This window comes from Ixodes scapularis, unplaced genomic scaffold (genome assembly GCF_016920785.2).
Source record: "Ixodes scapularis isolate PalLabHiFi unplaced genomic scaffold, ASM1692078v2 PGA_scaffold9__187_contigs__length_104089568, whole genome shotgun sequence".
Taxonomy (NCBI): domain Eukaryota; kingdom Metazoa; phylum Arthropoda; class Arachnida; order Ixodida; family Ixodidae; genus Ixodes; species Ixodes scapularis.
This window is the reverse complement of record NW_024609884.1, coordinates 56,533,877-56,551,199: the sequence shown is the minus strand read 5'-3', so window position 1 is coordinate 56,551,199 and position 17,323 is coordinate 56,533,877. Positions and strand designations below refer to the sequence as shown.

General features: G+C 46.1%; 1 protein-coding gene across 1 annotated transcript in view; it reads left to right on the top strand.

Moving 5' to 3' along the window:
- The window catches only part of LOC8033259, a 958,536-nt gene that overhangs the window by 850,512 nt on the left and 90,701 nt on the right, over positions 1-17,323 (top strand). The window contains exon 17 of the mRNA XM_042287366.1: positions 9,153-9,323. Coding sequence (XP_042143300.1) covers positions 9,153-9,323 — 171 coding nt within the window. The remainder of the gene's footprint in view (positions 1-9,152; positions 9,324-17,323) is intronic.

Here is a 17,323-nt window from a genome sequence, read left to right as displayed (position 1 = left end):
AAGAAGCCCCGTTGGCGAAGGGATGTGATTGAATGACGGAGCGACTGTGACCGGCCGTGTTACAATGTTTTCATAACAACATTTCGTGACGCTCTAGACTTGGAAATCAGTCGTAAGACACATTGTGTTAAAAAAAGAGGGATTTGCTAGTGCAGTTTCTTCTAATAGAAAGTTTTAGCATAGCGTACGCAACACACTGCGTCGGTGGCTAGAGCTCGTGTCATCACTTTGAAGCACGGTTGTGCTCGTGCCCAGCAGGGCACGCCATCCGTATACCGTACAGTACGCTAAAACTCACTCGTGGTTTTCAGGTTGATTTCCATATTACCGCGTATCTGCGTCCACAAACTAAATTTTTTGTGGGTCAAGGGAACCCGCTCTCGTGACCGTCATTCGTGCCGCCGAATGTGTTACCGGTTGCCGCCTGCTCTCATTGACGCTCTCCCCGGAGAAATGCGCTCGCCTACTGTGAACAAAGCACCGAAGCACGCCTAAGGGGAACACGAGCTTCTTTCTTGACTGAAGGGACGGCCTTGGCGATGATTAAAGGACGCCTTCGCACCGCGTCCACTGCCCTATTTTGTGCGCCTTTCCCCGGCGGAGGCCCGCCCACACGCCCGATGAACGGGCTCGGTGGCACAAAGCCTCATTTCGGGGCTCGTCCAAATTACATTTCCCTCGAAGGTCAATGGCAGAAAACGGAACGTCGCGGAGGCGTCAAGGTCCGCCGAAACTCGGGTGGACCCATTCGGGCTGTTCTTTCCGTTCGGAGATTCGGTCGGGCGGGGACCCGCGGCAATCATGTCCCCGTCGTGGTACGACTTACGAGCTGTTTCGGGGATGTCCACGGGAGTCGCCGATGTTAGTGGACGCCCCGTGCGGTCCTTCCTAATTGCTGCCGGCCATCCTGATGATTATCCGGCGGCCCGCTGAATCGTCCGTCGGTTCCGGGCGGTCACGACACGGCCCTCGCCCTTGGGCCCGGCACCTCGAGGGACCGCGCGGCCCGCCTTTGTTGCACTCCTAATGAGTTGGTCGCCGCCTGGACTCGAGAGCGAAGCGCCGGCTGGACCGGACAACCCCGAACGAGGAGTTAAACAAAATGTCCGACGACCTTAGGACCTACTTGTGTTGTCTTTGGCTGCCTCTAGTGTCTTGGTATCCCTCCTCCGACGCGCGCATTCCGACTGCAGCTACGTTTCGTGTGCTGTTTTGAAAGCCGAGAACTGAAAGAGGACGGTGCAACGAAGGCTTGGTTGTATTCATTAAAGGTGTGCCGCTCGTGAGACGTCGATACTCGTTGTCGAGCTTTCCCACACTTCCAACGTTCCTCGTGGAATATATTTGCACTCGCCGAAGCATGGTCCTTTGGAACCACTGCTCCTTTCCTTACCGTCATCTCGAGTTTCGGCTTTTGAACTTCGATCTTGCGAGCCCCGAATTCCTGGGCTGACCGCCTTCTGCACGCACAAGGAAAAAAAATATTAACTATAACCTCCCTCGTTCTTTTTTTGGTTTTGTTTTTTTGTTTTATTCAACCCTCTAGACCACCACTGAGAAATATATTGAGCCGATATTGCGAGACTATCTAATCTCTGTTTGGGAATTGGAAACCAAGCAAAGAACGCAAAGAATTGAAACAAAACAACACGACAGTCTGACATGGCGAGAAATTTTTGACAGGCGCCTCTATTTCGCTTATTTGTCCCTACGTAATGTATTCACCTTTAACTTTTAAACCGTATGCAAATTCCTGCCAAAGCGGAGTGTGCCGAGAGAAAAAACAGTAACTTCGGAGATGAAACATTACGACATAATGAGTGTCTTGCGGTAGCAACATACTGAGAACTTTATCATTTTCCCGTACCAGTTCATGGCGATACTGAGATCAAAGGAAGAACATCAGAACTTCTAAACAATTTCTTAGAAGTTATCGCACGCATTTCTATAATTCTTATATTTTACTTGGAGTGCGATATAGTTCTTCAGATATTACTGTGCTGCGAGTGAGTACAGGCCCTATAGGGCATAAAACGAATGCTATGATTAGTGGTTGATCCAGTACCGCATGCATCTAAGGATGGATTATCAGCTTATGTATTTCAGGCACATAATTTGCTAGTTCTTGATTTATATTCACTTTCTGCCTGGTGCGATGTTGTTACCAACAAAAAAGCTGATGAATTTAAAACGAGAAGTAAACGGGTAATAAGACTAACTTGGTTCCTACAAATATAAAGAGAAGGTGCCACGCATCTTGCGTCGGCGACGGAAGGGTTAAGCCCCTACGCACAGTTGTGCTTGAGAGCGTTTGAGTGCGTTTGACTGCGTTGCGGCTGCGAGAAACCAGGGCATCTCTGCTTCTTATGCCGCGTGCCCAGAAATTCCTTGAATTGGATTCCACGCTTCATACGAAGCACAGATATACCGGTAACTCGCTTTCGTTTCTCGACGCTACGCAGTCAAACGCTTTCAAACGCAACTGTGCGTAGGGGCCTTAGAAGAGTACAAAATTAAGAAATTAAGGATCTGGCCCGAACGGGATTCGAACCCAATCCTCTGCGTGACAAGCGCATGCGTTGCCAACTCCGTCACGCACGCAGCACTATACCCTGTGTACTTAGTTTCACCTTTAGGTCTAGACGCAGCCGACACTACGAGCTGGTGGAACCAATCAGGCAGCGTTAAAACCGCCCAATCATGTTGTTCATGTGTCTGTACGTGTTCTTCCACTGCTCAACCAATCATAAACAAAAAAGGCCCAGTGACTTGCACATTTGACGCCGCTTGATTGGTCCCATTACCTTGTAGCGCCGGCTGTGTCTGGTCTCAAGCTAAAAACAAGTATACAAGCTATCGCTTATGTGGCATTTACACCACGTCCGAGTGTACCAGAATATTAAATTTACTAAATTTATATAACTTGTACACAGTGTGTTTATATTAGGCTTTAAATATCGGGGGGGGGGGGGGGGAGGGGGGTTTCAATCTGTTAAGGCTACACTAATGCAGTATAATAACGCAATTATACGGCCAGGTTCTGCTTCAAATACTTTTTTGAGAAAAAAAAAAAACGTGTTTCTACTTTCCCGCACCACACTCGGAGAGCCAATCACCGCAACTTACGGAGGCAGCTCAGTGAATGACGATCCGGTTGCATTGCTTAATGTCATCACTTAGATTGCGCTTTTTTGGTCTAAAGATGTGTTTCGGTATCGTCATTCGCTGAGCTGCCTCCGTAAGTTGTGGTGATTGGCTCTCCGAGTGTGGTGCGGGAAAATAGACGCACGGGCTTTTTTTTTTTTTTTTTTTAGAGTGTAATCGTCACGATAAGTTGAATAATTAACTAAATTTTGTTGAATAATCTTATTAGTAAAATTGTACATATTGTTCAAATTTGAAGCTTGCCCTGACCCGGATCCGAAACCACTCAATCAGTAAATTTTAAAAAGAATCGCAGCACTTGGGAAACGCGGTGGTGTCCAAAAGTTATCACTCTTGCAGTAGGCGCAAGGCTGGTCGTGCGAAAGCGTTGATAATTTTATCATTCGCGTCCATCATGCCAAATCATAAAAAAAAAATAAAGAAATCAACGCATACCAAGTTACATCATCTCAAAGCGGGGATGGTTCGGCCGTTTTTGCGCATTCGTTCACCTTTTGAAATTTGGGCACCCGCTCCTCACCAGAGAACTTTTGGAGGAAAACTCAGCTCCCAAATAAAGGCGGAATATGAAATGTAGAGCCCTAAAACCTATCCCGGTACTAAGGAAATAGTAGAAAATGAGTCCTTTTTGAGAAAATCGGTCTCAAAATGGGGATGGTTGGGCCGATTTTACGCGTTCGTTCATATTTTGAAAATAGGGCACCCTTTCCTCGCCAGGGAACTTTTCGAGGGCAGCGCAATTTCCAACGAAGGGCGGATTATAAAATATGAAGTCCTCGAGCACGTTCTGATGCAATGGCAAATACTTCAAAATTAGTCCTTTTTGAAAAAGCCTGTCTCAAACTGGGGATGGTTCGGCCTTTTTGACGCATTCGTTCATCTTTCGACATTCGGGCACACGCGCCTGATCCAGGAGCTTTTTGAGGTTGTCCGAGAACTTAACTGGCAAGGAAGTAGAAAATGTAGGGCCCTCGAGTATAGGCTTCTGCTATAGCAAATCCTGTAAAATGAGAGATATTTCAGTAAACTTTCTCTCGAAATGGGCATGGTTCAACTGTTTTCAGCCATTCGTTCATTATTTCAAAATTCGGGCACCCGCGCCTCATTCAGGAACGATTCGAGATCGGCCAAGTCCTTAACTGGTGAGGTAATCAATTTTTTAGGGCTTTTGACTACAAGCTGGTGCTTTGGGAAATTCTCTAAAATGAGCCATTTTTGATAAAACTTGTCTCGATGGGGACATTGTTCGACTGTTTTCAGGCATTCGTTCATCATTTCAAATTTGGGCACCCCTGTCTTGTCTGGGGACGTTTGGAAATCGACCGAGTTCCCAATTGCCCACGGAATATAAAATTTAAGGCCGCCAACTACAAGTCGGTACTATTGCGAAATTCTGGGCTTCAGCCGTCTTTGACGAATGTGATATCAAGTCGCATATTTCAATGCGCTCTTCTCCCGATATATATTTTTTTATTGTTTGCGCGCAGGGCAGTTGGGATAGTTAATTGAATATAAACATGTATTACGTGTATTGTTTTCGACATGTGAATGTGAAGTTCACAAGAACAATCATCTTCTCATAAACCGCTTATTCACCGCAGTGCTCCCATTCCTTACAACAAAAATCATTTTTTTTATAATCACATAAGATTAATTATAAACAAAATATTTATAGAACTTTTTTTATAATTTTAGAATAATGTAAAATAAAACAGCTGTTTTGTTTGTTAGTTTAGCGTAGAAGGTTATACAAATTTCTACGGTTGTATAACTCGTTAGTTCGATCCCGCCTCTATGGTGCAGCTCTGTATGGATCGGCAAGGGCTTCTACACAGAAGCTGTTGTACGCCGTCTATCACCTAGGGCTCCGACTTGCCACGGGGGTTTTAATGCGAAAGCATGAACTGGTTCCATGGAGCGAGCCGACGTCATCAGCCACGCCAAACGGCAGATAAATTTGAGAAGCCGCGATCTGAGGCATCCCAGCTTTGAAGCCGCGCAAATAGCCACGCAAAACGGCAACTAAATGAAGCCGAAGGAGGCCGCCGCGCGTCGTTTTCAATCAGCGCCACCCCATACCATGACGCTGCGTGCCCTCGCCGCCAGCGCGCCGGCAGAAGGAATCAGCTGGCGCGCTCGGGCGGCGGCACGACCACCCAAGCGCACCAGTCGATTCCCGCAGCTAATTCCGTGCCGCCGACAGAGCGGCGGCACGGCCGATGTCAGCGAGGCGCGGCAACTTCACGAGGACGCGCGCAAGAACGGCATTCATGATTTCGCATTCACAACTCATAAGAAATGCTTAGGTGTACCTCGAGCCTTTTTTCGTACATTTGTCTTAAAGGCGTTTCCGAAAAAAGGTAACGAAACACGTTACTCGTTCCTTGCAAATAAAAGAAACGCGTTACCGAACTACGTTACCTTTAAATAAAAGGCACGCGTTACCGTTACCTTTAAAAAGTAACGCACGTCACTTTGGCGTTACATTTTAGTTATGAAATAACACGTTTTAGTCTTTTGACGTTACAGGCATGCATAAGTGCAGGGATGGGCAAAATACATGCAAACATGTATCGAAATACAAATACAAAATACTTCGTCCAAAATGTATTTAAATACAAATCTAATTACATTTCCAAAAAAGCATTTAAATACAAGATACAAATACAACCAAATGTATTTGGTGTCCCCAAATACTTTCCTAAATACATTCCTCAAAATTTGCGTCAGCGACTTCAGGGCAACTGCAACGGGTTTCTGGGTATCTCATTTTAATTTTGCATCACAAACTCGGGAGTTAGTGCGCGAGCCTCTAGTAACGTAATAGAAATATAATTAAAAAAATGTAATCAGCTTGGACGTAATAGGTGAAAAAAGTACAGAGCTTCAAGAAGCTTTTTTTGTCGATTACATTTTGGTATAGACCAACAAAGAACCGAGACGACCAAGACGCGCAGCACTAGCTAGAGATTTTTTTTATTGTTGCAACTTGCACCAGTTACGAAAATCTGGACGGCCCGCGCATTCAGAATGTTCCGGGAAAATATATGGATGGAAATCAGGCTGGAAAGCATCACAAGTTGTCACAGGCACTTATTTAGCCAGTCTGCCTGTGAACGTCGATTTCGTCACTATTCTTGCCCTGGACTAGCACCGTAATCACAAAGTCGCTAAACGCTTGTGCTTGATTGAGAGACACTGCATTCGGTGCAGAACGCAGTTTTTTCCTGCTCTGGACAGTGACAATAAATTTAAGGGATGTATTTTCGCCCACAAAATTGTATTTAATTACAATTGTATTTGAAATACCCACGTTTTAGTATTTAAATACACACGTCAAATACATTACCCAATTTGTAATTAAATACAAGTGCAAAATACACAAAGTATTTGAAATACGTATTTCAAATACTTGTATTTGAAATACTGCCCATCCCTGCATAAGTGTAACGAATAACGTAGCTGCGTTACATCTTACTCGAAATAAGTAACGTAAGTACTGTTTTTAATATGTAACGTTACAACGTTACGGGAAGAAGTAATGCGTTACCGGTAACGCCGTTACTTGTAACGCGTTACCGCCAACACTGGTGGATACACATCGTGTCTCTCGAGAGGCGAAGGCAATACCTCAGCCTTTGTTACAGTTAAAAGTTGTATTCTGATCTGAAACATTTTGCTTACAGTGTCTTCCAAAGTCCTCGGTTTTCCAAACTCTCTGAAAACAAGTTCGGAACGCGCCATTAAACTCGTAATCAACAACAACACTAGGTTACTGAATCAAAAATGGCGACGTGCGTGGTTTGCGGGTTTTCGCTTAGCGTATCCAAGACGCTAAGAGTGTGTCTGCTTTGTTCAAGATGCAGATGAAGCTAGCTACTTTCTGTGGAAATGGTTCGTCGGTCAAGGCTTTCTAATAAACATGGGCGACCGGATTGGGGTGCAAGGGGGGAGGAGGTGGGGGGGAGGACTGCCTCTTTCTGGGATTCCCGGTATATTGACAACGAGATGATTTGGTGGCGTATCCTTTTCAATCCCACCGCTGATACATCGTACAAAAGCCAGTGTGCAAACACTGTCTTCACTCGTGTTTCTTCCTTGTATGGTGCTCACGTTGCTCATACAACAGCAGTGTACGGATAGGAGCGAAGCGTATGTAGGGAACAAGCACGCTTCGAAGTAGCCTGAGCTGTGTCCGCAGGCACTTTGGTCATCGTGTCTGCAGGGAATACTGTGTTCTTTGTCTGCGGCTTGATGGCCCGTGCTCGTGACGGCACGACTAGGATTCTCAAATGTGAAGGAGAAGCCCGAGGGTATGTGGAACGAGCACGGCGGAAGCTGGATGTCATCGTGTTCACAAAACCAACACCATCAAAGTTGGCAGTCTGACGTCACCACTTAGTTTCGTCGATAAAAAAAAATAATTCGACGAAATGACTGCGATCATACTAAAACATATGCACGTCTAAACAGTTGTGGTTGGTCCAGTATAAAAATAAAATGCATACCCCCTTTCCTTCCCCCCCCCCCCCCCCCCCCCGGAAAAATAATAGGGTTTGACTGTGGCCCCCCTCGAAAAAACGTTCTGCGGACGCCCATGCTATTTTGCGATATGAGAAACATTCCAGAATAAACCTGTACTTCGTTCCAGCAGTATGTTCGATGTATCGAATTATTTGTAAAATCGAATACTAAGAATCCGAAAGTCGAATGGAATTGTTGGGTGAGTCATTATTTGTACTCCAATTCGAAACGCGAATATTCGCACACCCCGAATTTCACTTCATTGCGAATACAGGTCATAAAGCATATCCGTAAGTCCAAACTAAACCGAACGTAGTAGGACCTTGTTTCGTTGCGTTATGTTAAATGGATCCCCGGTTCAACGAGATGCTATAGCATAGCTGGCGTCGTATACGAAGAATTCGCTTGGCAATCGTCGTCGGATGACGAAAGAGTGGTGCGAGTGAGTGAAAGCGATGTTTATTTATTTTTTAGAAATCGACTGTTGCTTGTGCAATCAGTGTGCACATGTCACTGTCGATAGGAAAGGGGTTTGGGTGAAAAAGAAAAGATAAGAAAAGAGAGGATTAGGTTTGTTTGTTTTGTTTTTTTTTGTTTGTTTGTTTTCTTTTGGGGGGGGGGGGGTGCAGGTGGATATCTCGGCCGTCGCCCGCATGTCGAGTCGTAGGACGACCCAAGCTTCAAGACGCAAGTCCTATCGAAGTTTGATGTGGAGCCGCCTTAGGGAAACCATTACAGTTTCACTGGAGGGCGGAACAGGCGAGAGGCTGAGGGCGAGCTGTAGGTCTTCTACTAGTATCCTTAATCCTGGATGACTGTGGATTGGTAGTTAAAGCTTTCTCTTAGAAGGAATGATATCCGAGATTGCTCTTTGGGTTGGGCTTCATTGTTGTAGTGATACAACAATGAAGAAAATATCTGTACCTCTGGAGGAAAAATGTTAGATTTTTGTATCACTGCAGTCCGTCTCGCCTGTCATAGCTCAGGGAAACGAGTTTGATGGTTATTGATATTCCTCTAAGGTAAGAATGAATGTTTTTGGTGACGAACGCGCGTATGTTGCTTGCTGCACTGGTTCCCTCCTGGTTTCACAATGATCGCACAAGTGGAAGAATCATTTGAAGAAATGTAAGTATGCTACGTGACCATTCTGAATTCACTGTTGCTAGCAGCGTGCAAGCCATGTTATACTTCGTTTCAGCTTCGGTCCAGACGCAGCCAAAGCTACAAACGCGAACTCCGGGCTTTCAGCATCCCCGCCAAGGACGCGCGCTCGTGCAGGGAAAACACTGTTCTGGGCCACATGCTCGCGCTTGTAGCATCGGCTGCGTCTGGACCGAAGCTGAAACGAAGTATAGTTGCTGCCTCAGGAAGAGGAAGCAGCAACTAATATGGCTCGTTCTCAAAGCGCTTCAGTGGCCCTTTCGGTGACCCGTGACTGACGATGTGGTGACGTCGTGCAGCTCCGGGACCGGGTGCTGAATGGCGAGCTGCCCGTGGGCAAGGACGAGGCGTCCATTCTAGCGGGCGTCCAGCTGCGCATCGAGGAGTCGTGGCCCAGCAACGCACGCTCGCCCAGCGCGCTCCCATCGGACCACCTGGGCAAGCTCATCCCCATCTCCGAGGATGCCAAGGTCGGTGTGGCCTGCTTTCAGAGACACAATCATTGCCCTCCAAGTGCCCACATACTTGTCTACTAGCGGCTTTGAATTGCGTTCCGCGAAGGCCCAGTATACTACCCATTCTCAAGGGAGAGCTGCTTAGCTCTCTTCTGTGAAATGTCGTACGCCGCGCGTACGTCAACGGCGCAGTGGCTGGGAGTTTCTCGCCTGGGTGATAAGCGCTGAAAAAGCGTGCGTTCAATTTCCAACTGTTCTGTCCGGCTTTGTGGACTGGAGTCACTAATTCCTAATAATGTGATAAGCGTGCGCGCTCGAGGTGCGCGAGACGCAGAAGCGTTATCGGAAGCAGGAAGCTCGAGCGGGAGGCGGGACAAAGGTCAGTCAATATGACAACTTCAGTGGAATGCGTAGCGAAATATGGGCATTGAAATACACAGCTCAGTTAAACAAGCGCGGACGTGCTGTGAACCGACATATGGTGACAGCATAGAACAGCTGCAATGTTGTAGGGTAGCTTTCTGCGGCGCCGTCTTTCGCCTTGCTCCCTCCTTACTTCGGACTGACTGACTCTTTGAGGATTGGTTCCTCGAGTTCTCTACTGGAAAACAGGTGAACAAGTATTTTGTACAGTGGAAGACGGCGTTCCAGTGACAAAAGAATCTCTTTTTGCTACCCTATTCTGAAAACTCGAGAAGAGAGTCGAGCCTCTTCAATCACCTAACAATTTAGTGTGACTCTTTGGAACGCCACTCGACTCTTTTGTATTATCTTCTACTCCTTTCTTTTTTCTTTTTTTTTGTATCAGGTGGAGATATGAGACATCCAGAAATTATAATTTTGTGCTTCTTCTTTTATTGGATTGTCCGAATATTTCGTTCCGATTCCTAGATAATATAAATGTTTATGAGGCGCATGAACTCCGGAGAAATTAAGAGAAAAGTTTTATTCGAGTTTGACAGATTTTGACATCGAAACAGTGGGCACCTACCAACCTATACACCTGCTTGATGGTCTTGTTATGTAAAACAATCTGGCGATTAAAAAACGCGATTTTACAGAGGACGTTTGAAAACACTTACCAGTCCAGCCGCATCACTGTTAGAGGCCAAGTTTAGTATTTCCCTTCTCCTCTTCTTGCCTGATAGAGCTTCTATACTTCGTCTCATTTACGATGAACTAAAGGCAGAAGCTACGAACCGCCAAATCCAATTACCAGCCACTTAGATATTGCGTGGTATTTCGCTTCGATGCACGTACTGGTGCCCGCGTCTCGGATCACTGATGGGGATGGGCGGACAGTGGTTCGAATCGAGCAAAGAGTGACTTAGCAATTTTACAATGCAAAGAAAGCCACGACGTACGGCCTGTTTGCAGTGTCGAAGCTATAAAAATGACGCAGCGTTTTTGGATTCGGAGCATTATTCGTCCAAACCTAATCAGTGCTAAGCGTGTCACAGTTTAGCGAGGAACGTGATTAGACCAGGGGCCCTAATCTGGACACTTGGCGGAAAAGTCGGCGAGAAATTCGGCGGCTATGATTGGCCGGCGCCAAGGTCAAGTGTGGCGTTGGCCAATCGCGGCCGCCGAATTTCTCGCCGTTGTTTTCGCCAAGCGTCCAGCTTAGGGCCCGGGGGGGGGGGGGGGGGGGGGGGGGGGGGGTTTATGGCTTTGGCCTTCAGTCCATCGTAGGATGAGACGAAGTATAGACTTTCCCTTCATTTGTGCAGTATTCAGCACGTTTTCTAATGTGTGCGAAATCCCTGATATATTTTATTTTCAGTCTAGGCTAATAGACTGACATCAAAAACGTGTTTTTTGGTTTTTATTCCGTTTCGGTCACCAGGTGTTGTGAAAGTTTGATGCGTTCACAAATAAACTGCTGCGTATACTCGGGTGTTCAATCTCCGGTACGGAGATAAGGCAGCTTTAGGAATAGGAATCTAAGGCAAGTAGATGTCAAAATAGGTATACAGCCGTTTAATCATTATCTCATTAAACAAATCACAGCAGTTAGCGATCAAAGCACCAAGTCTTGAAAGCGAATCATAATCGGGCTTGCGCTGTCACGTACTGCACTACTTTTCAAAAGCCTTCGGTATAGTGATAACGACTTCTCATGTAAGCTTGCTCGCTCACAAATGCTTTGGAATAAGCTCTAATTGGGATGTCATGTTAATGGTCCTGTTGAAAAGACGCCTTACGCGGCGCAGCCTCGGAACTCGCGTGCAGTCTCTGGTCGAGCAAAGGACGTTCCTACCTCCCACCTCTGTATTTTGGACCCTTCGACCCATTCAGGCAACCTTTCTTTTGAAGCTCCATCACGACGTGAACGGTGCCCCGAGAGCGCCTTAATGACGATAATTAGTCGCGGCGGCCGTGACTCAAAACCGCGGCCACGCCTTTCGCGGAAATCGAAGTCCTTTCGTTTTGGGCAATACAAAGCTGTCATACTTCCTGGAATAACGAAAATAGGTGAAGACCTCGCTCCCTCGAAAAAATGCGGGTGATCTTAAAGTCGACTTGGTGATCATAGCAAAACAGTGTCTTAATTGTGTTATGGCAGAGCTATTGTGAAAAAGAGAAATGGCAGGCTGCAAGGGTGTAAAATGTACTCTAACTGGCTGGTAATAATACCTATGCACCGAGAAACTGAGGGAGAAGGGGAGACGTCAGAACGCCGAGCTTTGGTTGGAAGGATAACTGGGTAGCAGTGTTGTACACGTTCCTCAAAAAAAGGAACGAAAGCTCGTTCCTCGTTCCTTCTGATTTTTGGAACGCGTTCCCGTTACAAGTTACATCTTTGAAGAAGGAACTCGTTCCCGTTACAGTTTAAAAAATGGAACGTATCGTTACATATGCGTTACATTTGTATTTTGCTAACTACTATATTTAGTTTAACCAAGCAGTTTTTTTTTTTATCTATCCCATTAGTAATCAACATACGAGTTTGTAAGTCGTTATGGAAGGAAACAGGAGAAGAAAACAACCCGAAGCAGGGTTTCATTTGTTGATATATTCAAGTTAAAAGTCTCAGCTTTCAACCATATTCACGTTTGTAGTGGACAATTCAGAGGAGCCGAATGTACTTTTACCCAACATTGTACGAGCGTTTTACAGCAACCTCGCGCGTTTCAATTGAGCAAAGTCCCTTGTTCGACCTTAACAACAGTTGCTTCTCGATGTTGCTGACCGCAAGACGAGCAAGTCGAGGAGAGGGTAGGGCCTTTGGAAGGTCAGTCTTAAGAAACTACAAATATTTCTTTGTGAGGTTGACTTTGTTGTTCTTCTTGAAGGTGTGTGTGTGTGTGTGTCCGGGGGGGGGGGGGGGGGGGGAAGAGAAGAAATAATGTTTTTTTTGTGTACCTTTTAAGTGAACAATGTTCGGAATACAAGGGTGCGTTCGATGTCTGGCAGTCTGTGATCTTGTTGTACCTGTAGGTCTCGTTATGGACGTTCACTAGTGGCTGTAGTCGACCTTAGATTTCTGGGAGGATTCGTGGAAGCAAAGAAAGTAGCGGAGCTTGAAACAACCCTCTTTCTTTGTCTTTTTCCTACAAATAAAAGCCTTGCTTTTATTACGCAATTTCGGGCACTCAAAAACGAATCAATGTCCACCAGCTCTCCTGCACCCGAAACTGTTAGCGAGCGAGGACCACACAGAATAATTTACAAGATTAGTAGGCAAAAAGGTAGCGAGATCCTACACTTCGTAAAAATATTGTTTCTGTACTGTCAAAATTTCCCTGTTATAAATAAAATAAAAATTACCCCACTGGACGAAAAAAAGGAACGCCGTTACCCTTTCCGTTCCACTAAAAATGTAACGCGTTCCCGTTCCAGTTCCAGCGATGCAAAATGGAACGACGGCGTTCCTTCGTTCCATCTAAAAGGAACGCGTTCCAGGAACGCCGTTCCTTGGAACGCCGTTCCGTACACCACTGCTGGGTAGACCTAAACCTAGCTGCCTTTGTCTCCACTGCACTCGTCGAACGCTTCAGAACGCTGAACGCCGTCGTCCAGCGTTTGGCTTTTGCATTCGAATTTCTCGGCGCATATACACCAGTTTTACGAAGGAGTCCGAGGCTTTAGGAAACATGGGCGCTAGTGCGAGTGCTCGTTGAAACAAAACAGTCTGCAGAGGTTAGCCTCGCGCCTATTCTATACCTTGAATAGTGGTTCACACATCCTGTGAGATGAGCATAGGGAGGAAGAATCTCCTATCGGTCGAAACGGCCTCCTTTGGCTTGACGGCGAAATAACTCGTGCGCGTTGGCTGCACGCAGACTTGTATGTAGTTCAACTACTCTACTCAAGCTACTGTAGTTTAACTACTTTTCTGAGTAGTTTGGTAACTTTCAATTACATTTTAATTTTGGTAATTAGTAGTTCACTTTACTTACTTTTCCGAGCAACTTCTACTCAAATTACAAATTACTTTCGAATTGTTGGGGTAGGCCCGCTTATCAACAAACATTCCTGCACGAAAAGATAATATGTTGCAAACTCAGCTGATATTTGCATAGAGGAGCAATTATGTGGCGTAGGGAAGGGGGGCGGGGAAATTCGGAGGGTCCGAAACGCCATAAAATTTTCACGAGCCCCCCATTGCAACAACCCTGCTACGAGGCGCGAGGAGCAGACATACACGTCGCAAGTGAGGACAAGTGAACGCGGGATCAGCGCCGAAAACTGGCGTTTCTTTGTGTTCCGAAGCCCAGGGAGACTTGACGCATTTAAAAAAGAAGAAGAAAAAAAAAAAAGCTTGTTCCCATTTCTCCGCAACGTAGGAATTACTCTCGCCCACTACAGGAGGTGTACACACTGCATGATCACTGAAAGGAGGTAACAAAATATAGCACCCGCTCTGAAGCTCATCTGGTGCTCCCGTAGTTTGCGCTGTATTTGAAGAATCGCGTGCTATAGGGCAACGCAAAGCTGGTCTCTTTGCATTGCCTTTCCTCCCAAAACTCAGGATATGCAGGTCTTCCAAGATTCAAAAACGCTCCAGAGACATTAGTAAATCCCCCAACGTTTTCACATAAAAAATATATAATAATAAACTTGAAGTACATTCTTTGAGCATGTGCTTGTAAGTTATTCTTTACTGAAATATTTTTGTTGGCACTTTCCTAGAAAAGTACGACTTCAGAATACATTCCCCAAATATGAAAAACAAAAAAATGGCGTATCGTTATACGAAAACGCTCTTTTGTCAGTCGAGACGTCATCTGGTCATTTATCTGGGTGAAGTAGTGGCGGCTATAAGACCGATAAAAATAAGTGCCTTATAAATTTATTCTCTTATTTATTTAAGTCTATGATGTGAGCTTTCTATACTCGTTTTCACCTCAAGGAGAAAAGCAAGTTTTGCGTATTGTTCATACGCTGCGCGAAGTAGTTCGTAGAAGATTTGGTCGTCGGAGGCAGAAGCGATGCTTTTGGCATTCGAAACGTGTACGTCTTAATAAGGTAACATATATCTACTTTAAGATGCACCTTAATATGTTTTAAATCTCCACCTAACGGTGGAAATTAGTAATGCTCCGCGAAGAGCCTGACTTTTTTTTACTACTGGGTAGCTAAACTCGTGGAGCAAAACATTCTTCGCTTTTTGACGTAGCGGGGGGAGTGACCAAAAGAACGCCGCAAAGTTTCCTCCTCCCTGCGCGCGCTCAACTTCGCAACTTTTGACGAAAAATCCCCCGCGATCCCTAGGCGGTGCACGAGAGCATGAGACAGCGCGGGGAGGCGAGCGTTCACGCCGCTCGCTGTACATTGTCTTTGAGCGCTGTAGCGCCGACAATCCCGTCATGCCTCGCCCAGGCAAAAAGCGAGAGCAGACGACGAGAGTTCGTCTGCTACGATGCGGCATTCGCACAGCGGAACTGACAGAAAAAGTTGGTTTTCTGCACGAACTCGCGTCCCGCGGTACACAAACTCAAACGCGAGCCTGAATTGTGAGCGTCTGATATTTCACGAAGGGAGGAATCGACGGCTCGTGTTTTATTTGCAAAATTTGAGTCGTTTTGTAGCCGTACTGACGCTGAAACCTGCCAGTGTGTAAAGAAAAGCCCAGGACAACCACAGAGGCCGCGAGATCTTGCATCATTTGTGTTTGGGTAAAAAGTAGAACATTTTTCGACAAAGCTCCCACAGCAGAAACCTGTGACGCATTCACTCAGCGTCCGGGAAGGCTAAACATGGAGACGTTGCCCGAGACTCAAGCAAAGTCATATTTGAACGGCAGCTATCTTGCCCCGTCATATTTTGTTTTGAGAAAGCTCTCGTTCTCAATGCCCTCACCACGGAAATAAAAAGTCTTACGAAACGTATTGCTAGATGTTCCAAAGAACTAGATTTAAGCCGTATCCTTTCAGTGGTTCACTCATAATACTATGCTTAAAACGAAGCAAGCTCTTGCGCGTACAGTGCCATCAATTTTCTCAAGTGTATGCTGTTTTGTAGTCAGCTGGTTTCGGAAACTTACGCCGTCTGTAGATATCTCTGACAGCCGAGTTGCTTCATTGGAAGTCATCGCAAATGTAAGTTCCACGTTGCAGCAACCAACGTTTATAGATAAACGATGGCAGCGACTGGGCACTCTCGCATTCCCACCCATCACGTCGAACACAAAGGCGCTAGTTTCGGTTTGAGATCGGTACTTTTCTACAACATCTATGGCGACAGCATCAGTCTGCAGTCGGTGCATTCGCCAAGTTCGTTCGGGGCCTGTTCTCCGTGCAGCACTCCGCGGGTGTAATGCATTAGAACTCTCACAGTGCAAGTCTGGATCGCGAATCGGGAGCCCGTCACTGGCCTCACCGGCGGCCATTGCTTGACGACAGGCGATACGCCGCGTCCTGTCTAGTTCTCCCTTCGCTTTCGTCCTTGTTGTTTTGGCCTATTACACCATGAGGCAATACACGCAATTCTAAGGGAGAAACACGCAAAAATCGGAAGCTTGTACGCGGTGCTCGAGGGCGAGCATTTTATGACGTGCTGCGATGATTATGTAATTTCTTGGAGATCAAATAGACATTCGTCAAACGTTCGAACATCGATTAAAAAAAAATGGGCCGGAGCACCACTGGCTTTACCGACGTCGCTTGCTTCGGCTGCTAAATAAATGGCACGTTTAGCGACTGAACGGCACGCTCCGAGCTTCAGTTTGTCACGGAAGCCCTCACAGCAGTTCAAAGAAAAAGCTTTCACCATGAAGTACTATTTACAAGCTGTTAAAACGATGCGAATGTCCCAAGTAAAGGCCTTTTAACTTATCGTTTGCTAAGCTTTGATGACTTCGAAATCACGGATGACTCCACAATAACTCTCGGTAGCCCTTGTCTCATTAAACACATCACAGTTAACGCCCAACAAAGTCGAACTCGACCCTCAACCACACAACATCTATTGAAACAAGATTGGCATTCTAATGCGTTTAATATTCTTGCCCACAATATTAAATGTTATTTTCGGAAACATGATAGAAGTTTCATGGTAGAGAACAACCTACTAACGTAATAAAATTGAGTTTCCCCGTTTCTCCTATAGCATGCATAAGATCGTGTCAAGGGATGACTGCCGGTGGTGCCGCTCGACCCCAGCAATACAGGCATCTATCCGCGATCTAGCCTCCTAAGAAATCAGTGGTGCCAGTGCTATTAGACATAAATCGTTTATTTGCATCGGTACACCCATACCTGCCGGATGTCGGGACGAGGCGCAAAACCGTACATCCGGCCAATGTTGAAGCCGGTTTTTGGCCGAAATCGCCTCGACACACGCTAAGAAGCAACGTGCTGTTTCGGCGACTCGTTTGTGTAATTTATTTGTTCAGTCATATTATTGGGTTCCGGGCCACTATGTACACCCCAAAAAAGAAATGTACTGTGGTATTTACACCTTGACGAGAAGCAGGCACGTAGCCAGAATTTTGTTTAAGCGGGGTGGGGGGGGGGGGGGGGGGGGCATACAAAGTGCTCTATGAGGGGGAGGGAGGAGAGGAGGCCCCA